Raw genomic sequence first — 26,808 nt, forward strand, 5'->3', positions numbered from 1 at the left:
AGCGCTTGTTGCCACAGAAAGAACAGGGATGGGACCTTCCCCCTGTTCAATTTTGCGTGCTAAGAGGGTCATTTTTTATTCTTTTATTATAAACACTATTAAATTCCGACTGCGTTTTTGGTTTTTTTTTCTCCTTTATCTGAATATACAAGAACATTCATTATCAAATGTTCGTTATCATCAATACTACAAAGAACGAGACACAAATCGCAAGAAACAATGGAAAATGTTAATAAAGCTGAAAGAATCGTCGAGTTTTTTTTTGTGATTTTTTTTTTTCATTTTTATTTTTTTTGAGTTTCTGCAGGTTTTTTTTTGTTTGTGTTTTTTTTGTGGTTTTTTTGTTTTGTTTTGTTTTTTTTTTTTTGGTATCGAAGTCAGGTTTTTCTGGGCAGAAAAGAGAAATAATAAAAAAAAAAAAAAAAAAAGAAAGAAAAAAACCCACAACACTCAGGGCTGGAGCAGGGGAGGAGAACGGGGAGGAGAAATAAAACCCAAAAGTCTAAAAAAAAAAAAAAAAAAAAATAGCAAAGAAAAAGGCAGGCGAGCAGCTACGCCAACACAAACTGGAGGGACCAACTGGGGAACCCAGGAGGGGATTTGCAAAGTACCGTGGAGGAGCGAGGGGCAGCCCGGGCAGGGGGAGCAGCAGGGCAGGGGCAGCCCCAGCGTGGGCTGGCTCCAGCAGGCTGTGGCTTGGCTCATTCCCGGCTGGTTTCCAGGAGGGACGGTGGCATTCCCGCAGGCATGGCACTGCTGTGGCTCAGCAGGAGAGGCCTGACCCAGTCCTGCGTCCCTGGAACGCTTTGCCAGAACAGGCTCGTGTAAAACAAGCTGGAAGTGGAGAAAAGGCAGCGCGCTGAAGGAGGCCACGGGAAGACGAGGAGGAAAGTGGGAAGGTGGGCAGCAGCTCCCGACTGTCCCTGCAGGAAAACAACCTTCTCCACGCTCTTACCACACAGCTGGGAGGCAGCCCTAGGCCCCTCATGCCACATCCTGCTCTGCCACAGGGTCCCCACTCCTGGCACGGATGCAAAAGGAGCTGGAAGTGTCACTGCTGGACACACGACACCCCTGTGCTGCAAGGTGACAGTGTGCTGGAGCTGCAGCCACACCACCACTGTGCCCCGCAGGCCAAGGATCGTTATTTTTTCCAGCAGAAGGGTGGAAGTATTTTTGGCAGAGCTCTAATTTTAAATGGTTTCTGTTTAATGTTGCTCTGCGCTGGCAATTCCCACCTCGAGACCGGCACAAGCAGGGTGGGCACGGACATTCAACAGCGTGAGGTATCGATCCCAGGGGATCCTGGGATCCACCACGAGGTGCCAGACATCCTGCACCCACACCAGTCCCCACCACACCCAGGGTCTTGATGCAGGCTGGCTCAGCCTCTTCGTGCCCACTGAAAGAACCGATGGCCAGAAGTCCCACCCTGGCACGAAGCTCAGCCCGCTGCCCAGGGAAACTGGTGCTGCCTCTTCCTGCTCTTCCATGAAAGCCACATCCTCCCAGCACCAGCCTGAAGGGGCAGGATGAAGCCTTGCTTGCCAGCCACCACTGCTTGTCCCAAGAGTGGACCAGAAAAGCTGGGCAGAAAGTCCCGTGAGTCCTTCCACAGCCGCTGCCCAGGTGACTCCTGGGGTAAAACCAGCAGCTTCAGCACCCAGCCAGCCTCCAGTGGGGCAGCCACCTGTGCTACAGAGCAAACCTGTGGCGTGAAGAGCTACCAAAAGCACCCGAGACACTCGGCCCAGCACTTCCAGCCCCTGGCATTCTGCTGCCCATCCCTCACTGCTGGCTTGGCAGGGCTTTGGGAATGCAGGGGTTGGCACAAGCCTCTGTGGGTGCTGCCTGAACTGGGGAACCCAGCTCCTCCTGGAAACAGGAGCTAACACCCTGTGGCACTGCCCTGAGCAGGAGAACTCCACCACCAGCCTCTCTAGGTGCTCTGAGAGAACTGCTGGTGCCCCATCAGCCATCCATGCCTGATCCCCCACAGCTCCGTGGAGGTGTTATCAGCGATGGCCGTTTCTCACCTGCCTCTGCCTCCCTTCCTTCCCTCCTCTTCTCCCCTCCAGCAACAGGCAGGCAGGACAGCAGGGTTCCAGGGCTCGTCCAGATCACAGCAGCCAGCAGGAGGGATGCTTGGCCGAGTCGGGCTGGCACTGGGAAGTTTCCCCAGGGCTGGCAATGGGAACGGTACCTTTTGGAAGCGAGGGGGAGCACGCTGGCTCCTCCTACGTGCACGGGGGCTGTGCCACTGCCCTGTCCCTGCAGCAGCCGAGGGACAGCTCACCGGGGCAGGGCTGAGTGCGGGAAGCTGCGGAGATGAGGCGGGAGCAGATTCCCCACGGTGGCAATTCCCTACGGAGAGGTAGCGTGAAAGGAAGAGGGGCAGGGGCTGCCTGCTAGCGAGGGAGCGAGACGTGACTGAGGTACATTTGTAGCTCCTCAGAAAGACACCCAGCAGGAGGCTGTACACTGCTCTGGGGTTGGTTTGTGTGGTGGTGGTGGTGGTGGTGGATTTTTGCTTTTCCTCCTTAAAATCCTTCTACCTTGGGTGGGAAGCGGGGAGGGAAGGGAGCGGTGTTGTGGCGGTGGTGGGGAGGGGGAGAGCGGCTTCTACCCAGAAAAGAAAGGGAAGAGAGTATAAAGAAGTGTCCAGATTGGCTGAAAAAAGCATCCCGACGAAGAGAAGAGAAGGAGTCTTCTTGTGTGTGCTGATTGGGTTCACCTCCAGTCTGACTGCTGCGGTGTTAGGAGAGGCCCCTCCTCTCCCGCCCCCGCCGGGGCCGGCTCAGCCAGGGATGCAATTTGCTGGGAGATCAGTTGGAGGTATCAGAGTGAACGCTGCCAGGGCCTTCTGTGGGGGAGGTCACCGACGATGGGGTAGTAGCGTCTTGCCAACCTCCATTAGCCTGAAGGAAGGGACACACAGAGACATCAGTCACCCGACGGCAAGGCACAAGCAGCCCTACCCAAGGCACCCATCCACCTCACATCCTCCCCGCTTCTCTCTCAGCTGGGATCGGTGCAGGAGGCAAAGACGTCCCCTCTGACTCCCCCATCCCACCCCAGACCACAGGGCTCCATCAGGCTCCATCACAGGGCAGAAACATTTCTGCTGAAAACAGATTTTGATAAACTGCAAGCGCTCACAGAAAGTCCATCCCTAAAAAAAAAACCCAATGTATTTCTCCAGAACCCCGAGCTCTGGTTGCTTGGGGTTTTTTAACCCCTGATTATAACTCTTCCTCATATGGAAGAAAGAAAATAGCAAACACTCCAGAACCAGCAGCCTGAATGTTATCTGAACCCAAGTGCTGTGTATATGCACAACAAGCATTAGGTCCCGTGGAACTGCTGAGCTGTGCTGTGTCCCCCAGAAAAGCTCCACATCCCCGCCTTATCGAGGGAAACGGAGCCACAGCTCAACAGAGGTGCCAACACTATCTCCCATCTGAGGGTTCATGCAGCAAACCATGGCAGACAACTTGTTTCTTCTCCTAAAAACAGATGCAGAGCCAAATTCTCCAGGTACTCCAGAGCTGAGCTACCGGAGGGCCCCGGCTGCCGCGGGCAGGAGCCGGCAGCGCACAGAAGCTGCTCCTCTGCCGCTGCCATCCCCTTTGGAGAGGAGCAGATGTCGCACCCAACCTCCTCTGCTTGCTCTGACATTGATTCAGTGCTTGGCAAATTAATCCTTCCCAAGCACTGCCCAAGCTCCAGTTGGCAGCAGTGGCTGTCCCGCTTTAGACACGCCCGGGCTGCTTTGCCCACTCTGGCTGCCTGTCCCACTGCCTGCTGCATCATCCAGTGCCAGCTGGGACCCTGCACACCCCACAGGGCTGAGGGTAGGAAAACTCCCCACCACGATGATACCTTAAGTTTTAAGTTTTTCTGTTCTGCTTTGGTGTGCAGCTTTTAGCTTTATATTAAATGTTACTGGGATCTTTTCACAGGGAGGTGAAGACAAAACAATCCTATTCCAGCTGGAGACTCAAGGACAATCTCTTCAAACTTCAGGCCCAAAGCATAAACAACGTGAGAAGAGGAGGGTGGGCAAGCAAGCAAGGAGGATGAAACTTCCTAATTTGAAGGTATTAACTGGCCAGTTAACTCCTGGATGCAAATGGACTAAAACTTATAAAAATGTGAGATCTCGTGACCAAGCCCTCTTTTGCTTCCATCTTGGCCATGACTGTGGCTCCGGTACTGCCAGGGTGTGGCCTTTGAAGGCACTTCAATAAATATCCACTCTATTCCTCTAACTGCATCTAGCCTTAAGGCATCACCGAGGTGCTACTGCCCAGCAGCCTGAGAGGCTGCTGTGATGGGAGCAAAGAGCTGACAGGCACGAGAACCCACATCTGAGGAATCACACCACCTCACAGCGGGACACGCACAAAGCAAACAAGTCAAGAGGTGTGTGCACACCCCTTGCTGTGCCCGTGTGCTCTACCGTACGTGCAAGGCAGCAAAGGGGTTCAAGCAACAGCAAGGAAAGCAGGAATCAACGACCTCAGCTTGCTCACAGGTTAGCAAACCCCACTCTGCTCCACCTCGGGTGCAAGTGTGACACCAGACGATGCACGAGCATCACCAGCCCCGTGTACCCCATTCCCACTGCCCCCACCAGCTCAGGCCCTGACCCACCATCCCTGCGCTCCCCAAGAGGCAATATCCACCCTTACACATCTTGGACTGCTGCAAGAGGCAGCAATTACTGTAGATTATCAGCCCGACAATGACAGGCCGCGTAAAGAGAGACACAGAGCCAACTCCGCCGCCCCGAGACTGGCATATTCAAGTACACTTAGGACATTAATAGCAATTTACGTGCCATCAGTGAGAGAGAACCACAATAGCTGTGCTGGCAGCCTCTTATTACCAAGCCTGTTATTTGTTGGAGTTACAAGCTATAATCACAACAGAAACTTTCAAAACCCTTATCTTCCGTGACGCACCAAATCTATTTCAGAGCCGTAATTGCTATGTCACCGGAGAGTTTGCTGCTTAATGCACTCAGATGCCATTTAGTGTTTGCAGGGTCGTTACGGCGAGCAGGAGGGGGGAGAGCGGCGGGGGCCGCGTGGAGCAGGGCTCTGGCCCTATTGTGCTCAACTATTTTTAGCAAGGCTTTTGCCTGCCAGCCAGAGAAGCAATCGAGCGGCGGCTTCACGTTCAGCACCCAAAATCCTTGGAAGCTACTGCAGGTTGGGAATGAGCCTTCCTGCGCTTCAGGAGTTTGAGCGGCCGAACACAGCCTTGGTGGCATCCCGTGGGAAGTCAAGGGAATGTTGGGGAGAAGCCAGTGTGGCCTGGTAAGTTGTGGGTCAAGTGGTAGAAAGGAGGACCCAAGGTTGGCTGTGACATCTTGACACCATCCTTTGGTATGGAAAAGTCCTCCATGAGGAGGCCGGATCCTTCCCCAGGCAGAGGGCATGCAGGCTCCATCCCCACTCACCCTGGAGTTCACTCCATCGCTGCATGGACCAAGCCACATGCGGGATTCATCCAGTTCCACCCAGATGGCTCTACCTCTTCCAAGCAAGGAGATCCCCTGGGCTTTGACTGTACTAAATCAGTGGGATCTCCCTCAAAGACAATGGAGTCTTTTGAGGAGGCTGCTCCTCCTTGCAGAGCTCCTGCACATGGCTGTGACTTCTTCACGAGGGGCAGATGCCAAAGACAGAGCAGTGGTCTCCAGGACATCTCTTCAGATGTCACCTTCTGGTGCCAAAGCACAGGCAAAGCCTTGGTGACTGTCCAAATATGGAGCTCCAGTGAAAGACTGCTGAAGCAACTGGTTTTGATGCCCAGTTCCACAGGTCTCAGCATTTCTGTCACCTCCAGCAAATCTGGCTGGCTCCCTGCCCGGGCCTCCTACATGGGGCTGGGAGATGACTTTCTGCCAGTTTTTAAAGGGGCCTTCTGCTTAGCAAGGAGGCTGTCTCAGCAGCCCGCCTCCTGTGACCAAATCCCTGTCCCACCAACAATGGCAGAGGGCTTCAGGTCAGCCTCCAAACACACCAGTTACCAGCCAGTCTGACAGAGCAGCCTCAACGCCTTTTCAGACCTCTGAGCTTTTAAGAGCTTTTATCAGGGCCTCCTTACAATATGCACTGAAGGTCTTATCACACACCAGAGAATCCAACCTGATCAGGACATCTCTTCCCAAGGGTCATGGCCAGGCATCCCTGGCCATCAGAACACACCAAGGCATCCCTTATGGATGGAGCCTGCGCACTGAAGTCCTGCCAGAACAATTTCCATACCACAGCTGGTGGTCATGAACATGAACCAAAACTTGACCATGATGGTGAACTGCAGCTGGCTGAGGAACAGACCAACATTTTTTTTCCCAAGGCCCAACTTTTTAGAACAAAAGATCTCAGGTCAAGTAAGGAGCTCTCAGCTTCTTCCTCTACCAATCCTTGCTGATGAGAGTGGATCCAAAACTCCCTGTCACACCCTGCCACTGGCCACCACCATCCAGGTGACACACACACTGCTCTGGGAACAGGCACAGGTCTGCACAGCAGCAGTTTTAAATCAAAACCTTCACTTTCTGATGAACTTTAAAAACAGCTTGTCATTTTACACGTTTAAATAATTTGTAAATTAAATTAAGTCCAAAACCAAGTTTCTGAAAGGGCTTTAAGATTACTCTGGCTCACTCATTCATTAGCACATGGGGGAAATAGAACACTTGGCAGATTTACAGCCATAGGCCAGTGGCAGGAAAGGTGATGTTTTGGGGTAGAACCCTCCAGAGGACTGTGGCAATAAACATCCAACTTCTACTGGAACCCAAGAGAAGCTGAGCTTTCCTAAATGCTTTGAAATCCCCGGTCTTGGGGGACCTCCTGGATACACATGTGGACCTCCATGAACAAATACTGTCCAGACAGCCCAGACATTTAACAACTCTCACCTCATGGTGCAAAAACCTACAGCCTCAAAGACTGCCAAAAGGGTTCACACCCCAAACTTCCTGAAAGGAGAGGAGGTCCCTGCTTCTTCTCAGTGTGACCCAAGGCTGGGTATCCACAGGACAGCTCCTCTCCACCACCCCTCCACTGTCAGAGTGTTCCCATCCCTTGTGGGGCCGGTGCTGTCCCCACCTGTGAAGGAGAAGGCTCTGTTCTCCCTCTGCCTCAGCTGTGGGTCACGGTGCTGGTGATGGCTGGGACATTGCCCATTATCCTGCTAACGATGCAGAACCGACTCCAGCCCTTCCCGCCCTGCGGAGCAGCCTGTCAGCCACAGCAGCAGAGCCTCGCAGGGAACTGGGCTTTGGGTAGATCCCTCTTCTCAGCTGTCACGACTCACACACGTTTAAAAATTCATCCTCCATCAAGGAAGGCAAACCCCGAGCGTTGTCTTCCCTGCCAACGTTTCCAGCAGCGGAGCTGGGCAACCTGCCGCTGACTTCCCGGTGCTGACGGGCTCCAGGGATGACTTAACCTCAGCCCTGTTCAGACATCATTGTGACAGGGCTCTTGACTAGGTTTCGGCTCATCTCCTTCCAGCAGCTCACGGGGACGCTCGGGTGATGTGGGGACGGCAGCTTTCTGTGTCACAATCAGCTCAGCTCCGCATTCTGCTGCCCCTCCTCGGCATGAAAGGGTTCAGGGAAAGGCAGGGAAGCCCTGCCTGTTGGAGACAGTCACCCTGCCTGCACTGAGGAGTTCCCCAGCACCAATGCTTCCAAAAGAGCAGCCACACCTCAGGGTGGACAAACTGGGATCCATCAAGGGACCTCACTGGATGGGAAGACATTAAGGGACAATCAGGCTGGAGCACACTGGCTGGGATACAGGGGAAACAAACAGGCAATCCAGAAGGTGCTTCCTAAACTGTCTGCTCAGCTCTGGACTCCCTGCCTCATTCCCCATGCCTACCACAGCTTTGTGGGGAATTGAGGAGTCACTCACACAGTGCAGTCCCTTTGCCAACCTGCCCCTCTCTTGACAACATCCAATATGGGTCAGTTTGGGCTCCTGCCCTCCCTGAAAACCAGCCTGAGAAGACACTGGATGCCAAACATGCCAGGTCCCCGTTTGGGACACACAGACGGAACTGCCAAGCCCCTGCCACTCTCAGTTCACCAGTTCTCATTGCTATTCATAGGAACATTGGTTCTCCCACGGAGAACCACAGCCAGAAACACCAGCCCAGCTCTCCTTGTCCTATTCAGCTTTTGAGTTTTCGCTCTCTCTTCCTTCTCTTCTCCCCAGTCACCCCCTCCCTGCCTCAAAATCCCCGGCAGCAGTTCTCCCCCCCAAATTTTGGCATAACCCAGCCCACTGTTATTTTCCAAGCCAACTGCAACTGTAATCAGCTCAGCCTCTTTCCTTGGGGGTATTTTAATTTATACAAAAGTATCATCTCTTATCATGATCAGCCTGCGATTCATTTACTCTCCAAGTATTAAAAAGCCAGAAAGGGAATAAATTCAGCACACGGAGAAATTAATGCGGAACGATAGGCTCTTTCATGTGGCATTTCCAAGTGCCATTTTTGCAAGGGGCTTATGTAATGAGACATAATTATCTGCACATGTTCAATTACATTACTTCACAAATCCTCCCTGCCTCTGCCTCCTGACGTCAAGCCGCCCACTAAGCTCCGGCGCCTGCAGGAGAGGGGAGCAGAGCCCCCCGTCCCAGGGCACCCCTCTCCTTGTGCCCTCTCTGCATGCTGGTGGTGGCCGTCCTGCAAGATGGTCACACGCCAGGTGACAAATGGCCCAGTGGACTGGAGAGTGATGGGACTGGCTGGTGATGGCACCGTGCTGGGGTCTTGGCTGCAGGACCACCATCCCACCCAGAGGATCAATCGTCTCTCTGACCAGCTCAAGACCACCCTATGTCAACCACCAGCGTCCCCATGTCCAGGGCCAGCTGCCCCCTCCTCTGTGCCACCCCGGACACCACTGCCACCACCCACTCAGTGCTCACAGCCTCCTTTTCCAGGCTGCCCTCCTCTCCCAGCTTGCTGTCACTGCCACTGAGATGGTGGACGATTGATCTGAGAAATGAAGTTGGATTGCTGTCCCGAATCTACACTGGGTTCTCCTTGTGTGTGTCTGATCGATTTCCCCCTGTGCGACACAGCTTGTCGCTACGAATTTTCATGCTAGTCAGAACCCGCCAGCGCACCCAAGAACAAGGAGAAGATGCTCCAGAGACCGCCCTCCCCCTCGCATCCTCCCCCAACCCGCTTGGGCGAGGTTTTCTTGGGTTGATGTTGGTTGCCTTTGTGGGTTTTTTTCCTCCTTTTATTCACAACCGCCATCGCTGCCAACTCCATTGCCGCCGCGCTCTCGGACCCTGGCCAGGGATGGGTTATTTTTAGGCGGACGCTCCAGGATGGCGCCACCAGGATGGAGCCACCTCTGGGCCGGGGCGTTAGCGGTGACATTCCCCACCATGGTTACACGAGGTGTCACCTGTTTAGCAGCTCCTCTCGGCCGAGCGCGCGTGGCCGCAGGTGCCGGGCGAACGCTGATGGGCTGTGACAGTCCGAGACGCCAGCTGCCTGCACGCAGCCTGCCCCGGCGCCACTTTTTTTGTGGGCAAAGCTCCGCCGCTGGCGTGACCGATACAGAAGCAATAAACTAGGTGACCGTAAAAGCAAAGACAAGTCCTACTAAGTGGCATTCTGAGCCCTATGGCTTTGAAATAATTGGTAGTGAGAGAACAAAAATGAAAAAAAAAAAAAAACCCAAAAGACCAGAACCCAAGCCCGCTTTTTTTTTCTTTTTCTTACACTGATGCCCTGCGGACTATACATCTGACTTGCCGCGAGTCCGTCACTGTATCCTCCTGTCTGGCTGATAACATGGCGAAGGGTATCCACCTAAACAGACCAACAACAACAAAGACACAAATTAGAGGGAAGGAAAGGTTAGTGGCCAAAGCTGCTTCCTTTCATCTTTGGCAAGATAAAAGCAAACAAACCAGAATAACAATCATCATGGTCATCATTGTAATAAAAATAAAGGTACACATTCGAAGAGGGATAAAAGAGAACTGCAGCTGGTCTTGTGGAGAGAAATGAGCCAGAGGACCTCTCCTGTCTCCCTCACCATCCCCTGCTTGCTTCAGCAGCCCTGTCACACTCTCCTTGGTCCCATGTCCTTTGACAAAAAGAGTGGGGAGGGAGAACAGCATGACAATGTGGGGTGGCATCGCCTGGAGCATATTGTTGCAGCCATCTCCTCCATTGTGCTCAAGGACCCACCTTCCTACCCCTTCCCCCTTCCACCCTGACCCCAAGCACTGCTCACGGCAGCAGAAGGAGATCTTTGGAGTTGGCTGAGTGCCTCCACTCTGAAGGGCCCAGAAAGGAAATATACCTACCATGGCAAAGGCACCAGCAGCTCTCCTCTGGGTGCCCCGTTCCTCTCCCTCACAGCCCCAGCCCAGCCCCAGCAGTGGCACATGTGGTGAGCATGTTTCACCACCCATGGATGATGTGTGCTCCACGTCCAGCCCCACAGGGGAGCAGCCTCAGCTTTAGAGAGTTCTCCTTGCCCAGTGCAGAAGTGTCAGAGTGGCTGTTGTCTCTCAGCACAGAACAGAGCCTTAGATGCCTGAGAGGGGACTCATGGCATATCTGGACATCAGATGGGAGGTGGGAAATCTGAGTGAGATCATGGCTACTTTAAATTCTTTCTTTTTGCCCCAAGCATGGGTTGATGTTTCAGCATTGCTTCTCAAAGCTCCCTTGCTCTCTCCTCCTGGCATGTACAGGGGTGGTGTGAATGCCTGTGCTTTGGGGAGGTGGGGAGATGGTCAAGGGTGGCTTTTAATTGTAAAAAAAGAAATTTAAAAAAATTATCTACATATTTGAGCATTTATTGCCTTTCAGCAGACACCTAGTTTGGCATCAAAGGAGATAGTGGAAGTCTTGAAAAACGAGACACCAGTCCAAACATCTGGCCCATTCCCTTGGAAGAATAAAGCAAGCAGAACCTAAACCTGAGCTGCTTTTGCTTGACTTTGTGCCTATTCTTCTACACCTTCTCTCCTCCTAGTATGACTATCAAGCCAGAGCCAAATGCATTCACAAAGTGTGGGCAAGTCTCCTCAAGACCATGGTTGTTGGTTTGGTTGGGTGTTTGGTTTTGGTTTCTTTTGGATTGTTTTTTTGTTTGGTTTTTTGTTTTTCTTTTTTTGGTGGTTGTTCCTGTTGCCTTTTTTTTTTTTCCAGTTGGTTGGATTTTTGGTTTGGTTTGCCTTTTTTTTTTAAGTGTTGGTTGGTTGATTCGTGCTGGTTGAGATTTGCTCTTTTCAGACGGGAGGGAGAAGTGCCAATACAATCAAAGGCTCCTCCAACACTAATGCATTCACTGGCAGTACATTGGATGGGTCCCTACCTGTGACTGCACGTTGGCTCCAACCTGGGCCCCTTGGTAAGAATCCCCATTGAGAGACTGCACGCTCATGAACAAATCTCCAGAGTTTGACATGTTAAAAGAACTGGAAGAACCTGGAAAGGAAAGAGTGAGGCACCTGAATCACAGAAAGGAAAAAGATCCACCCCATGACTCTCAGCCAAGAGGAAGGAACAACATGCAAAGCAACCACAAAAACAAAACACACAGTCAGGTTAGTAGTATGAAGAACAGAGCAAGCAAAAAAAAAAAAAAAAAAAAGGATGCACTCTTGAGGTTATTCAAAGCCACATGTTGTTACAGCTCAATGCCAAGAACATTCTTCAACAGCTCCTCAGCTGGAGGAAGGATTCTTCATGCTTTTGACTGAGACAAACAAAACACAGCCTGGAGGACTCAGACAGCATCAGAATCCTTCAGACAGCTCTGAAGGATCTTGGTTGTTGGAGGTGTCCACCCAGCAGACTGCACTGGAGACCAGAATTACCCAGACAAGCCCTGCTATCAAGAGCAGAAGCCTTTGCAGCAGGTGAACCAAGCCCATGCTGAGAAGCTAAGACAGGGTGGGTAATTCGAGCCCATACTGCTCCCTGCAGGGTGAGACATCCAGAGCCCATCCTGCCCCATGGCTGGAGCTTTGGCTGAGCCATGTGGGGCTCTGTGAAGGAGCGGTGCTTAGGGTTTGCCTTCAGGACATCAGGAACCCATCACTGGTGGGAACTGCAGAGCATCAGGAGCAAAGGCTCACAAAAATGTGAAGGCACCTGGGTTAGACTCCCAGTGCCCATCACACTGACAAAAGTCTTTCATTGTGATGGCCCACTAGAGAAAACAGGGGTGTCACAGCCCTCCTGGGCCAGCTGCCCCAGAAGAACAAGCTCTGTTAAGCAAATTCCCCACTGCATGCACCAGCCGTCAATGTTACGCTAAAAAATTGTAACAGTGAAGACAACTGGGTGGGATCAGGAGAAAAAAAATCACAAATGAAAAGAAAAAATAAATCCTGCCTTTGCAGAAATAAAAGTTTTATGCTTCCAGCTTTGAGATATCTGAGCACTTCCTCAACCACTGAACAGAAGAAACAAACCCATCATGTAACTGTAAGGCAGGGAAGGCAGCAAGGGGGTTAAAAATAAATAAAAAGGTTTTATGGGATTATTTCAGAATTTATCGTGCAGATCAGCGCGTTAAGTGTGAGACAGCTCAACGTGCAAGGTTTAGTTATACATGACGTTAGCCTTGGAAAGGAGAGACTTCAGGGGCCCAGGTCAGCTACGCTTTCAGCTCCAGTCCCAAATATTCTCTCATCATCTACACTGCTGTTTGCAGCTTGGAAGACTGGCAACCACAGTCCTGGTGGAATTGCCCAACTATGGCTCATGCGTACGCTCCGGGAAATGCCTGCCAATCCCCCTCCCCTGGACAGGGAAGAAACAGGGACAGACCCCAGTTGCGCCCTGCTGGAGGTGGACCAGGCAGGCTCCTCTGAAGGAAGTCACATCTGACATACGTCAGGGAGCAGGTGGGAGGTCTATGCTGGAGACTTCACGTTCATTACATTCTCTGCTGCTCTCTTAGTGACCAGCTCTTTTGTCAGGTGCTGGCAGTTCTCAGAATCCAAGGAAAGCAGAAACATCACTGCTAGATACAACACCCAAGACAGTCAAGATAAAGACTCATCTTGAGCACGGTGAGTCTTGGATCAGGACCCTCCCACTGGTGCTCTGTGAAGCCAGGAATAGCTCATTGTCTGTGCTCACTGTCAACCTGCCCAACCTGTTCCAGAGAGCAATCCCACAGCGCTGCATAAAATAACCGGGACTAGTCAGGAGGCAGCTGTAACCATCACCTCCTCTGCTCAGCTGGCAAAGGGCTCCTGTCACTTCCCGACCTCTCAGGTTATTTGCTATTTTAAAGGCAAAAAACCTAGAGAAATGAGCTGGCAGACTGGGGCCAGCCCACCCTGACAGCGCTCAACTTTAAGTGTGAAGATGGGCACGTTTCGCACACACAAAGATGCTTCCGACCTCGTTTTCTGAATGATTGCCTCGACCACCTTAGTAAAAGCACAGGGCAGTAACGCAGCTTTGTGCTCCCACAGTGGCTGAGAGCTAAAAGACTCTGCAGCTACCCCTCAAAAGAAGCAAGGAATATTTCCCTCCTCTTTTGAGGTGAGCAGAAATCTTTGAGATCACACAAATGATCAGTGGCAAAGCTGGAGAGAGGACTCTGGAATCCCTAAGCACCTGGCATGGCACTGCTATCTCTCTGCCCCCAGCTGAGCAACATTTCATCCCACCTTCCCCTACCAAAAGAAAATTACAACAACAATAACAAATAAAAATGCCATAAACTTAACTGCTATTTTATTGAAACTTAACAAACCTGGCCATAAAATTGAGACTGGGAGGGAGGAAATAAAAATAAACAAACAGCCACAAACTCTAGTTCTGAAGAGCGACGGTGTCTTGGAAATCATGAGGAGCGCTGGAAATGTCACTTACAAGATATACACTGCTATTGGCAAGGGGTGTTTTTACAATATATGTGCATATCTAAACGGTAAATATGTCTTGCTGCTGATGTGGATGCAGAGATAAATATGCGCATAGCAATGGCCCCGCATGTATGGATGCATTTGGATCAGAGATGTAATTGCAGAGCCCTCTGCAGCGCCGCGCTGCTGCTTCAGCACTCGGCCGCCTGCGCACTCACCACGCCCCAAAATCACAGTGGCCCGAAGTCTGAGACACAGCTAACAGGGGCTGATGCACCCAGCTGGGAGAGGGGTGTGAAGAGCCCTGAAGATTTAGACTCAGATATCCTCCACAGAGATCCAGGAATACAAGTCAAGTCCTTCCACTAGAGGAGGCCCCATTGTAAGTCTAACCTGCCCCTCTGAAAGGCTCTTTTCCTGAATGCACCACGGGCTTTTTTGGTGGTTGTAATCTGGTCTGGGCTTCCTCAGGAATTGAGATGTTGTGAATGAGAGAAGCTCATCTTTGAGCCTGTGAGCCCAGGAGGAAAGCACTCTGATCTTGGTGTGGAAGTCCCTGGAATTACTGTGGGTAGATAAAAAAAACTTATCAGAAAACCCATGACTTGCAGCAGTGTGGAAGAGTGTTTCATCTTCAGCATCCAGACATCTTTTTAAAGGCAAGACCCATCCCCATTATTCCTTGGTGTTGAGTTTCTATCAGGGCAGCACCTGCTTTAGAAAGAATGCTGGAAAAGTCTGAGCAAACTCTGGCAGTCAAATCTTGCCCTGGGTGAAAGCCTACATCAAAACAATGCATTCAAAGAGATTTCTTCCATCCCTAACACCTCTGATGAGCAAAGCCCACCTCAAATTTGCCTCCATTTCAAAAATCTTCACAAACTTGACTGCTGGTATTTCTCGCACCACTTTTCCACTCTTCAGAGAGCTTCTTCTCCAGCTTCTCCGATGTCTTCTGTGTTCTGACAGTCTCGACTTCCACCTTCAATTTTTCAGGACCTCTAGTAAGTACTTTTCTCTAAATACCTGACAATTCAAATGGTACCACGAATAAACAAACAGGGTAATGGTGTCCACTGGAGCTGAAATCAAGCCATCCTCATCTGCTGCCTCATTCCACCTACCACCAGCAAGAGAGATCCAGCACACTGAACCTCTGAAGTGACTTTGGCCATGTCTACAAGATTCCTAGTTGAAGTCAACAGCAATGACACACACGCACTGAGAGCACAAGATCTTTGCCTCCAGTGACTTTTTGTGGTGTCTCTACTGTGGACAAAAATGAGGGAAGAATGTGGTGATGGACTGTGTAGCTCCTTAGTCACAGCGCAGGTCCAAAAGCCAGGGATGATCCAGAAGGACATTTGTTCTTTTTCACTTGCCAAACACTGAGGACAGTGAAGGCGTAAAGCAGAGTCCTCTCCAGTGGTATGTTCTGGACACAAATGGAGGAAGGCAGAGAAGACACCTGTGCCTGATGAAGTGCATTTCCAGGCAGCTTTAAAAGAAGATTTTTACAAAACAAAAGGATGACCAGGTAAAAAAAACAGCTCAGGACAATTTTGGCTGCTCTGCATTCAAGATTTCACTGGATGCTATCACCTGTGTGCGGCCCTTGAGGACTCTAGCTGGCAAAAGGGTGTGCCCACATAAAACAGCTTTCATTTGCCATGTGGTTTTTGTGCTGAGATTGTCCAGGAAATCAAAGTGAGGATGGGGAGTTGTTAGCCCAAACAAGCCAGACTTCTCAGCTTATTTGAACATCTGGCCGATAAAGCCCAACCGCGCGTATTCCGGATGAAAAGGTGTTTGACATTCAGGCCTGGGTGACTGAGGATGGGGGACCCTGCTCTCAGCGTGCCAGATGGCCAGACAGATGCAATCCTTGCCCTTGTCAATGTGTGGCCAATCTCTTTGACTGACTGTAGCCATTCACTGATCTCCAGTAACATGGGCATCAATGAGAGAACAGATGGGCCTGCGTAGCCACAGCAGAAATGAATTTAGCACCTGTCCCAGGTCCCACTGCATCCAGTTCCACCTCCTCTTCCAACATCATGGCCCTCCAGGGACTGCACTGCTGGTCATTTCTTTCTCATGACCTGCCTCTGCTTACTTTCTTTCCACATGCCCTATAAGGTATTTAAACCAGGAAGTCCTACAAATTCCTAGGATAGAAAGTCCTGTCTTTGTTCAGGCTACTTCCTCACCAAAGTCTCAGCCAATCATCTGGGAACAGAAAGAAGTCCACAGTGTAAAAGGAGAGGCATTGGCCATCTGAGCTCTTCACTTCTTCATTGGCTTCCATGATCCTCCCTGGGGAATTCAGCACATCTGATGGCTCATGGTCCTGGACACAAATGTCCCAGTCTTTCTCAGACAGGTATTTCAGACCTAGCATATCCAGGTGTGCTTCTTGCTGCTGGGACCTACAGGACAACTGGAAGTAGGGGAGATCACATGGCGTCCTCAGGAAGTGTCTTTGTCCCAAAATGTGACAATGCAGGGATGCTTGACTGAGCTGTTACATCTGTATGGTTCAGCTGGGAGGATCTCAACTGTCAGGAGATAGAAATCCCATGCAATTCCAGCTGTCTTCTCAGGAGAGGACCTACAAGGACACCCAAACCCACCACCTCTGCAAGCTGACCCAGAGCATCCGGGGCCTCCACGCTGCTCTGCCACTGTTGCAGCATTCCAGGCAGGGTGTGGGACCTGGGCCAGGTTAGGAACACTTTATTTCTAAGCAGAAGAAGGACCTGTGTGGCCTGCAAGCTCCCCTCGCACTGCTTTAGCACCGCTGACACTTCAGGCACGCGAAAAGAGGTCAATGACTCCAGACTGCAGACAAGTGAGCCACAAAGAGGACCCAGGAGCTCAAGTTTTCCCTGTTAATAACAGGACTGTTTGTCCTTTCCTGAAAGCGCAGTGTTATCCAGGGATTATCTCAGCTGTTTACTGCAGGGCACTGGCCAATTTATCTCTGAAACAACCGTGTTACTGCCTGTGGGGAAGGCGAGGAAACAGCCTTGCTCTGGAGCGCTATTTAACCGGTCAGGCACTGAGGAAATGCTTTTTCTCCTATGTGCAGCCCAGATCCAAACCCACTCAGGCAATCTGAAGCTGCTCCCTCGTTATTCCAGACCTTTGGATCTGACTCCAGCTGAAGAGAGAAGAAAAGAAGGAAAGCTGCATCTCTTTGGTCCAGACTGACGTGGGCTGCAGGACAGCATGACAGGCAGCAGGCCTCTCCCTTGACACACACAGTTCTGCCCTCTCCAGCAGAATTCCCTCCAGCCTTTTCTATAGGGGGTGTTAACATCAGGAAAGCCCACCTGACCAGGTATTTTGTGTGAGCTCTTTGGAAAGAACGACATTTTTGAAAATGCAGTTAAATCTTCATCAGTTGAGATAATGGGAAGGAACAAAAATCCCCAAACCAAAAAGAATCAAACAAAACTCCAGCACACTGTCTCTGCAGAGCTGTGCTGCACCCACCTAAGCCCTCAGAGCAACTGAGCCAGAGCAGACAGCCCTGGGCGAGGAAAAGCTGGGAGAGATTGTCCTGGCCAGAGACCCATGTCACTGCTTCCTCCCTTAGTTTGACTCCTGGCTCTCCACCTTCCACTCAAATCCTCCAGAGCCAGGGGTGTTTCTGGCGTGTGATTCCTCTGGTACCTACAGAAGCAGGGTTGTGCTCACTACAGAAGCATGTTCTGATGGCAGCCAGCATCTGCACGGCCTGTGTAACATCCTGCTGCCCACCATCCTCTTTGCTCCCTTCCTGCCTCTCTGATAACACCAAGCATCACATCCCCGGGGAAGGGCACCATGAGCAGACACTCAGCTCAAAGGCTCAAGAGTGGCACATCCCCACTTTCCCTCCCACCCCTAAAAAGAAAACAGGCACACAGATATTTGCATGGATTACAAAGTATATGGCACCCATGAAGTTTTTTTTTTTCCTCTCCTTGTACACAAGTCCCAATTTTCCACTGCTCTTGGATCCGCAGTCCCTGACCATTTTTGGGTTGGCCAACCTTGCAGCAGGCACCACGCATGAACTGAGCATCGTTCTCTAGCAGAGGAGTTGAAATCTGGGCAAAGTGCTCTGTGCCTTTGACTCTCAAAACAAACAAATGGAAACCACAGCAAATGGGAAGGAAAAGGGGAAAGGGAAGGGAACGACCCATGAATTTCTCTGGATTGCACTGACACAAAGGGAAAATAAAATTCACACAGAGCACACTCTTGCAGGTGATCCAGACACTGTCATGTAAGCAATCAAAGAGATAACCACAACAGAATGAAAATCAAAGGACAAAAATTTACCCAAAACAACCCCCAAAATGGCATGAGCTAGGACATCTCAGAAATGCTGGGGTTTGTCCACTAGGATCACTCATGCTTTCAGCCCCAGTGAAATAAAATCATTACACAATAACTTTTCTATTACTTTTTTTCTCCCCACAAAGTGCAAGCAATCCCAGCAACACCTCGTGGACCACTTTTCTGGTTTTGTGTTTACCACCCATGCATATAACCCCCACCACAACACCACCAGTCACAAGGTCTGATCACATTCTTTTTTCCAACAAAAAACAGAACAGGGAAGGGGAAGAGGGGAAAAAAGAAGAAAATAGGGAGAAAAAAAGCAAAGAAAATAAAGCAACCCACCTCCCCAAAAAACCCAACAAATCAAACCTGTTTCCCCTTTTGTTTTTTTTAAGACCACAAAAGTGAGCAAACCAGACCCAGAGAATAAATGCTGAAATAACCAAAAGGAGAAAACAAGAGAGAGACTAGAGGGAGAGGGGAGAACGAACAAAAACCCGAACACTAACAACCCAAAATAAAAGAAAAATAAAAACTAACCAGCTGAATTGGGAGTTGAGGGTGAGTTAGCCTGGCTTCCATGGGCTGACACATTGGTAGCCGTGACAGCCGTTTTGGCAGCATAAATATTGGCCTCCTCTTGAAATTTACCTATGTTCTTCTTGTACCGGATTCTCTTATTTCCAAACCAGTTTGATACCTAGAGCGAGTTCAAGAGAAGACAAGGACCAGTTAAGGTTTCAGCTCTGCCAAGTGCACCTGGGTGAGGAAGGTGGATTAGTTCAGGTTAAGCAGTGCAGATTCTTTTCCCCCAGGTTTTCTTAGCACCTTCCACTCGTGTGTGCCACACCAAGCCCAGGAAAGGTGATGACAACGCCTTGGGAGCACTGGGTTTGTATGGGTGTAGCTAGTTCTGCTCTAAATGGGATGCTCCATAGGAACCACTAGACCCACCCCATAAAAATCTTAAGATGGATTAAAAAAAAACATGACAAAGTCAAATGACCCCAAATTTGCACAATTTGAGAACAGGTACGTGTCATTTTTATTGCCTCCTCCTCAGTATCCCTTTGATGGGATACATGCCCTGATTACCAGCATGGCTTTGAGGGAGAACACTCAGAGAATTGACTGGGGCCTGGCTGACACACAAAATTGCCTCAGTATCAACAAAGCTCTCTTTTGATCCATCTGAGGGGAAACAGGGCACAAAGCCAGAAGTGGATGCTCTTCATCCGGCTGAGCTCGGCTTTGCAAGGCTTAGTATGAGCCACTTCATGAACCTCAGGAACTTCAGGGGAAGGATGGAGAAGGAGCATAGGATTTGTCCTAAAACCTAACTTTCATCCCAGGAAAGAAGTGTGTGCCTTGGGGAGGGGTGGAAGATGTTTCCAGTGTGTTTGCCCAGAGACATGCTGATGATATTCCTGTTCACTCGTGGGCACTATCTCACACTGAACTATTTCAGAGAAGGCATGGGAAAGATTCAACCCTACAGCTTGAGAAGCAGCTCTCAGCTTCTTCTTCATCAGCAGTGAACAGAGAATCAGGGTAATGTCTTCCTATGTGCAGGTCTCTAAGCAGAAGACAGCTTCCAGCCACTACTGACTTTGTCTGAGAGAGCTTATCAGGTAAAGGGAATGGGCAAATGAGGAAGATGCTGCAGCTCTCCCAGAAAGTTCCAACACTCCTAGAATTTCTTGGAGCTGCAATCTTGAGCTAGTAAGACCAACCCCTTCAGTGAGATTCCAAGGACATTCTCCCTTTGCTTGCTGGTGAGCAAGTACATCACTGCTCCTTCTTCCAAATAAATTGAGCAAGAGCCAAAGACACAGAATACAATAATGGATGTTCATCCTTTGAAGCCCATGATTTTTTCCTTATCTTAGGGAAAGCTTGGGCTTGGTGTGGATCACTGAAACCCATAAGCTTTTATTCCTGTGCTGCTTTCTATCTGCAGTGCTTATTAGAGCATCCAGCAGCTTCCACACAGAAGTGGCTTCATCCACAATTGAATGGCTACTCAGCTACAGGTATCCAACCCTGAGGAGCAGTAAAGAGAAAATATAACCTGTGGAGACTCAGATCAGAACCCAGCCCAGATCTGGGAGCAAACATTTTGATGACACCACCAGGAGCTGGTGCTGTTGGCTAGGAGCTCCATTCCATCTCTTGGCCCAGCTTTCTCAGTAATGACAATGTGCTCCTTCATGATCTTTCCACATGGACATCTCCTCATGACTGCTCTTCTGGCTTCACATCCTGGGTGAACTCTGAGCACCACAGAGCAGGAGGTTGGAATACAAAGCCACCACAACCTATCTGCATTTTAAAATCTGTGAAGCACCCGCCGAACCTGGTCAGACTCTGAGTTCTGATCAACTGTGCTCATGACTTGCACACATTCATGGGACCTGTACTTGGTCTCAGCAAAAGCAGACCCGGGTGTGTGTTTGTTTCTGCCTTACTTGGATGAAGAAGGGAGGCAGATCCTGGAGACAGGCACAAAGCAGCCTTGATACAGCATGTTCAAAACCACCTCCTAAGCACAGCACCTCTCCTGGGCATTTTGTCTTTGCACAGGAGAAGTTGTAAGTGTGAACAGATGAATTAGAAGTGAGAGGGGAAGCACTGGGACAGCTGGAGCTTTACTTAAGCCAATATGTGCTGTCTCCTGTAAGTAACTCTGGGAAGAAGCAACGTTTGGGTCTTCCAGCCCAGGGAAGGCAACTGGAGTCACTCAGCAGGCACTCAGCACGGTGATGACACCTACCCCTGGATGCTGCTGCTCCTGCTGAAGGCAGACACGCTCCCACAAGGACACCAGATGCTACTGCTGTCTGCAGTTCACTCAAGTGACGAGCAGGCACGTGCCTGGGGCTGGGAAGCAGCCCAAGACAGGGAATGCCATGGGAGCCTAGAGGGGCTGCTAAGCTCACGTGAGGACAAAGCCTACCACAGGCCACAAAGACTGGCTCTCAATCACACAGCCTGCTCCAAAAAGAGAGGAAATAAAGAAGGGCAGGCCTGAGCAATGTATGGCTGAACATTTGAAGGGCTGACTGCGCTGCTCACAAATAACAGCAGCTCCCAGGTCAAAGCTACAGACTCCAGGAACTATGTGGCTTCCTTGAACATATGGAAATAATTCATTTTGTCGTTACTAACCCCCACGTTCTGAGGGATGTGCAAGTCAGGGAGATGTCATGTTCTGCAGCACAAGGGTAATGACTGAGAGAAATGACCCTGAGAAATCCCACCCTCACTGAGCACAAACTGTTAACTGTTGCACCCAGATCCTTCCCACCTGGACTTGTCCATTCAAACTTATCAAGCAAAACCTGCACAACTCTTCCTACTGCTTTTAATCCCCTGAAGAAATTACCTTCAGATCAAACAAGCTCTTCTTGCAGGCCAGGCCAGCACTAATTCCTTGAGGAGACTCTGCCCCTCTAGGTGCTGCTGCCACATCATTTCTGTGTCGTCAGCACCTTGTCTGCACACACAGCCATTGCTCCATGGAGCCTTCTTCCTACTGCTTTTAATCCCCTGAAGAAATTACCTTCAGATCAAACAAGCTCTTCTTGCAGGCCAGGCCAGCACTAATTCCTTGAGGAGACTCTGCCCCTCTAGGTGCTGCTGCCACATCATTTCTGTGTCGTCAGCACCTTGTCTGCACACACAGCCATTGCTCCATGGAGCCTTCATACCTCCTAAATCCATTCTCAGACTTTCCTTTTCCATCCATGGCTTCAATCTGCAAGTGCCATCTGCACTCCCACCCACTCTCACTAACTTGCACTAAACTGATTTAATAATTAAATGCTCAACACTGGACATGGCTGACTGGTCTGAAGTCTGGAATACCCTTCCCCATGCTGAGGTTTCCCACTGGTCCAGGCTTTGAGTTGTCTCACCTGTGAGACTGTGATGCCACATTTCTTGGCTAGCTCTTCTTTGGCTTCCTCACTGGGATAAGGGTTGCTGAGATGGGAATAGAAATACTCATTCAGGATTTCCGTGGCTTGCTTGTTGAAGTTTCGTCTCTTCCGCCTTCATGTGAAGAAAGAATGGGAAATAAAAGGAAAAGGAAAGGGAATGAGCACCAGGGATCCAAAAACAGAATGCAATTTTAGATACTCTTGAGTTTCCCACTTTCCTCCCTCCCCCCTCTGCTTGCATGGAGTGCAAGACTCATGGCCAGGAAGCTTCTGATCTGCCCCTTGCTGGTGACTGCTCTCTCAGCACCTTTCAAAGCAAGCAAATCTCCATCTCAAATTTATCACTGTATCCTCCAGCTCACAGCAGAGTCTGAAAACTGGCATCCAGCTCCTCCACCTGGGAAGGTGACTCCTGACACCTGGCTGTCATGACCAAAGACAGTGCTACTCTGCAAATCTCTGTGCTGAGGAAGCACAGCTGGATATATCCTTGGGGAAGTCTGTTCCATTCACACCTAGGCATTATTACCTGTCTGCTATCTCTTTCCTTGTACCCCTGGTGTAGCTGCCTCTCCTCCCAATAGCAAGCTACAGCCCAAGCTGCAGTCTGCACCTAACCAGCTTGGGAAATGAAATAATTTTACAGCAATTTGAAAATCTGGGACAATAAAAACAGTGGGAAAAGAATGGGAATCTAGGGGGGGCAGGATAGCCCGGAGGATAAACTTTCCTCCCTGACTGAAGTGCATGTTTTCACCACAGAGGCTTGCTGCAATATGCCACAGGATTTCCTTCTGCCACAGCAAAACCAGGATGTGCAATTCTCAAGGTACTGGGAGCCTCACCAATGGATGGTTTGAATTGCAGTCCCCTCCCCTGCTGAGCCACAGACAACTAAGGGATAAAGAATTCACAGAATGACCGGGTTGGAAGAGACCTTTCAAGATCATCAAATCCAACCCATGCCCTAACACCTCAACTAAACCATGGCAAAAAAAGGGCAAAAAACCCCTCTGCCTCAAGACCTGGGCTCTTGTCGCTGTTGAGGCAGGAACGGGAATGAAGAGACTCCATCTTCAGAAGGCAAAGAATGAGTGTTTATTCAAAGTACGCCTCTCTTTCATAGAACACATCGTGAAGACTAATTTCATTGGTCTTAAAGTAAAAACATTTCACCCATTGGTACACTGGACTTAGGTCAGTGTGGCAGAACATATCTATAAACAATATGAACAGAAAACAAGGTAACAGATGGTTTACATTCCTCCCAGACTTTTTCCCGGGCTTAGCCTGGCAGAAATCTTTCTCTTTTCTCTCTGACTGAACTGAGAATATCCACAGGCCCTCAGTTTACTCCAGAACCAGCAAACCTGCCCAACGAACCTCCTGGACCCGAGGGACAGCGCTGAAAGGTTTGGTGGGGCGTGGACTCACCGTGCGTCCAGAAACCGCGAGCGCAGGATCATGACGGCTTCGCACGTGCTCTGCTTCAGCTGCATCTGGATGGAGCTGAACTTGCGGTGGATGATGCTCACCATCCGCTCGATCTCCTTGGGCGAGATGGGCCGGGTCCGGCTCTGCTCGCGCAGCAGGTTCATCACGTGGGTGGTGAACTCGTTGCACGCCTGGGATGGCAGGAAAAGCAAAAGGAACCCCAGGATGGGAAGGTCATTCGGTGGTGTCGAGGATGGGGCTCAGGCAGAGTGGCTATGGGAGGAGATGTGAGTGCAGGGCTTTTCAGAGCAGGCTCAGAGCAAGAACGTGCTGGCGCTCAGGGGATGATGCCTTAAGATTTCAGCTTTTGTGCTTTTCAGATCCTGTACTGCATTAGTGTATAACTCTGAACTTCATATAGAAGTTAGTTAACTCTCTTCACGTTTTGGTCAGACAAAACAATCCTCCTAGGCCTGAGATCCAAGGACACCCTCTGCCTCAGGCCCCAAAAAGGATAAACAATACTGAACTGGGGGGGTAGAAAACTGCGGGTATCTGACTTCATTACCTGAAGCTGTAGTTGGAGAATTAACCCCTGATATGCAAAGAGACCAAACTTGTATCTGTCTGATAAACTCATGACATTGTCCATTTTGGGTGTAGCCCCTTGGGGAGGCTTCACCTGCCCTTCATGTACCTGAAGGCCCTCCACTAAATATGTCCACTTTTATCCTTTAAACTTTGTCTGGCCTCTGTTTCTAGCCAGAAATAGACATCAGGGAGAGAAAAATTTCCCTGGTCTGCCAAGCACAGGGCATGAGAGACTACCAACAAACATGCTAGGAAAGACAGTAGCTGATTTCATTGCTCTCAGGGGGATCATGGATGGAGCTGGGGCAGATGAAACCCTAGGATTCACAAAAAGCATGAAGAAGTCCCAGCCACTGTTTTGCTGGTTGTGACTGGAGGACCTATAGATTTATCTGAGGAGGACCATGCACCTTTTGACCCTCTGCCCCTCCTCCTACAGCCCCACCATGTGTTCTGCAGAGCCCCTTGTGCTTCACAGGACCAGCTCCCAGAGAGAAATGGCCTTGCTCCGTGCTCTTGGCACACCAGGTAAGAAGTAAATAAGGATAATAATTAAAGCCTGAGTGAGGCAGGAGCCCTGACAAATAAGGGCAAGCAGGTAACAATCCCAATTAGTTTGCTGCTGGCACAGCACTGTCTGGCTGCTCCTGCTGTCCCCATGCTGTGCCTTGAGGACAGGGCAGCGAGAGGAACCAGGGGACAAGGGGGGGATTTTGAGGGCAGATCAAGGCCACTTCCCTCTTCCTCATCCCCATGAGCACCTCACTGGCATGATGGGATCCTCTGATTCCCAGAACCAAGGCCCAAAAACCAGTGGACAGTGATGGCTGGAGAAGCCATTGGTGCTCCTGGGATGTGGGTGGCTGCTATGGGGACAGTGTCTGCAGCTCCCATGCCATGACGGGGAAAAAGGGGCTGGCAGGGGAAAGAAACACTGGATTTGTGGACTGGTGACATGGGCTTGACTTGCGGTGTCTTACCCCACCCTTCCAAGCTGAATTCCCACCATGGCTCAGACCCAACAAGGAGACATTCCCAAGGCCAGCTCCAGCTGCTGACTCCCATCTCCCAGGATGAGTGCTGGCTATCAGAGCTCTCAGACACCCCAGCAATTTCAGAACATCTCCTCTTAGCATGAAATAAAGAGCATTAAAGGCAAAATCACCACTGATTGCTGTGCTGACCCAGCAGCAGCCAGACTGAGAAGCCATGGTCTGAGCTCCCAACAGCTGGACTGGAGAGAGTGGGAAAGAAGTGGAAAAAACCATGGGCCCTGGTGTTGCAGGAATGTGGGTGATAGTACCAGAGATGGTACCAGAGATGTGGACCAGCACAGCCACTTGCAAAGCCACTCAGTGGCAAAACCAAACTCTGTCAGTGGGTTGTGAGAAGGAAAAAATGTGGCCCATCTCACCCTGTGGGCCTGGATAAAGGCTTCTCTCACCTGGGTGTCTCTTTGAGGAGCCAAAGAGAAGCAAAACCAGAATCAGAACATCAAACAAACAAAACCCCCGCCCAAGGGGAGGGAGAAGCAGAAGGTCCTTCCCTGAAGCCTGTGCCAAGGGCCTCTCCCTAGCCCTGGGTAGCAGAGGACACAAGGCCTCTCTACCCCTCTTCAGCCTGAAAGATGATCCCTGATGTGCTCTCCACTCCCACCCGTGTGGGATGGCTGAGGCTCCTCCCCATCTGTGTGCCTCAAGGGAGTGACAGCAAGGGCTGAGGAGAGCCACCAAAGGTCATCCTTCCAAGCAGCCCTCTGCCTGCTCCCTGCCTGCCAAAATGCCTCTCATGGCAAGACTGTGCTTGGCTGCTCCACTACCAGAGCCCTGCCTGGCCACCCTGACTCCAGCTCTAACCCTTCCCTCAGCTTGGCCAACGTGGTCATGGGGATGAGACACCCCCCAGCCCTACCACACATCCTTTTAGCCAGGTAAAAATTAGGCTTTTACTGGATCTAAACCAGAGATCTGAAAGCCCACTGGGCCCCTGGCAGTGGAGCTTGCCCTGAACCCAAAGAGGTGACATCTTGCTCACATCCATAAACCATAACCTTGGAGAAGAAACCACAAGGGCAAGGTGCACAGTGGCCAAGGGAGGTCTACAAAACATCTGGAAGCACTTGAAAGGAACTGTTTTTGAGCACTGTCCTGCAAAGCTCTTCATGAAATTGTTAGTGTTACCAATAGCTGTGTTCACGACTCAAGTAGTTTTTCTTTTGAGTATTTTACTACGAGAAAAAAGACTTTTTTTTTTTTTCCTGGAAAGAGATTTTCAAGGAGAAAATATATTCAAGGAAGATTCTGATACAAGTCTTGCTTGGACAGCTGTCATCGCTGAGGCCAGAATATCAGAGAGACCTTTTCCTTCACAGGGCCAATTCTGGGTAAGTTATCAGGGAAGGAGGGAAAAGTGAAAATCCAAGGGGGAACCCATGCTAAGACTATCCTCATGCCACATCCCAGCATAAAACCCCAACCCTGCCAACCCTAAAAAAGCAAGTTGTCACTCCAGCACCCAGAGCCTTTTGCCCGTACACTCCTAACAACAGATGTCAGTAGTGATCCAGGCTGTGCAGATCCACGCTCTCCCGCTCTGCTCCCACC

At 50.4% G+C, this 26,808-nt stretch overlaps 1 protein-coding gene across 2 annotated transcripts in view; it reads right to left on the reverse strand.

Moving 5' to 3' along the window:
* Positions 1 to 2,513: 2,513 nt before the first annotated feature.
* PBX1 (PBX homeobox 1) overlaps positions 2,514 to 26,808 on the reverse strand; it is a 125,481-nt gene continuing 101,186 nt past the window's right edge. Inside the window, exons 4-9 of one of the 2 annotated variants that reach the window (XM_068199340.1) lie at positions 23,615 to 23,805; positions 22,157 to 22,292; positions 18,780 to 18,939; positions 11,390 to 11,502; positions 9,778 to 9,867; positions 2,514 to 2,918 (exon numbers count right to left, since the gene is read on the reverse strand). In XM_068199340.1, the coding sequence (XP_068055441.1) occupies positions 2,826 to 2,918; positions 9,778 to 9,867; positions 11,390 to 11,502; positions 18,780 to 18,939; positions 22,157 to 22,292; positions 23,615 to 23,805 (783 nt within the window). In that variant the 3' untranslated portion in view covers positions 2,514 to 2,825. The remainder of the gene's footprint in view (positions 2,919 to 9,777; positions 9,868 to 11,389; positions 11,503 to 18,779; positions 18,940 to 22,156; positions 22,293 to 23,614; positions 23,806 to 26,808) is intronic. The other variant, XM_068199341.1, reaches the window with a different exon arrangement.

This window comes from Anomalospiza imberbis, chromosome 9, assembly GCF_031753505.1.
Source record: "Anomalospiza imberbis isolate Cuckoo-Finch-1a 21T00152 chromosome 9, ASM3175350v1, whole genome shotgun sequence".
NCBI classification, from domain to species: Eukaryota; Metazoa; Chordata; class Aves; order Passeriformes; family Viduidae; genus Anomalospiza; species Anomalospiza imberbis.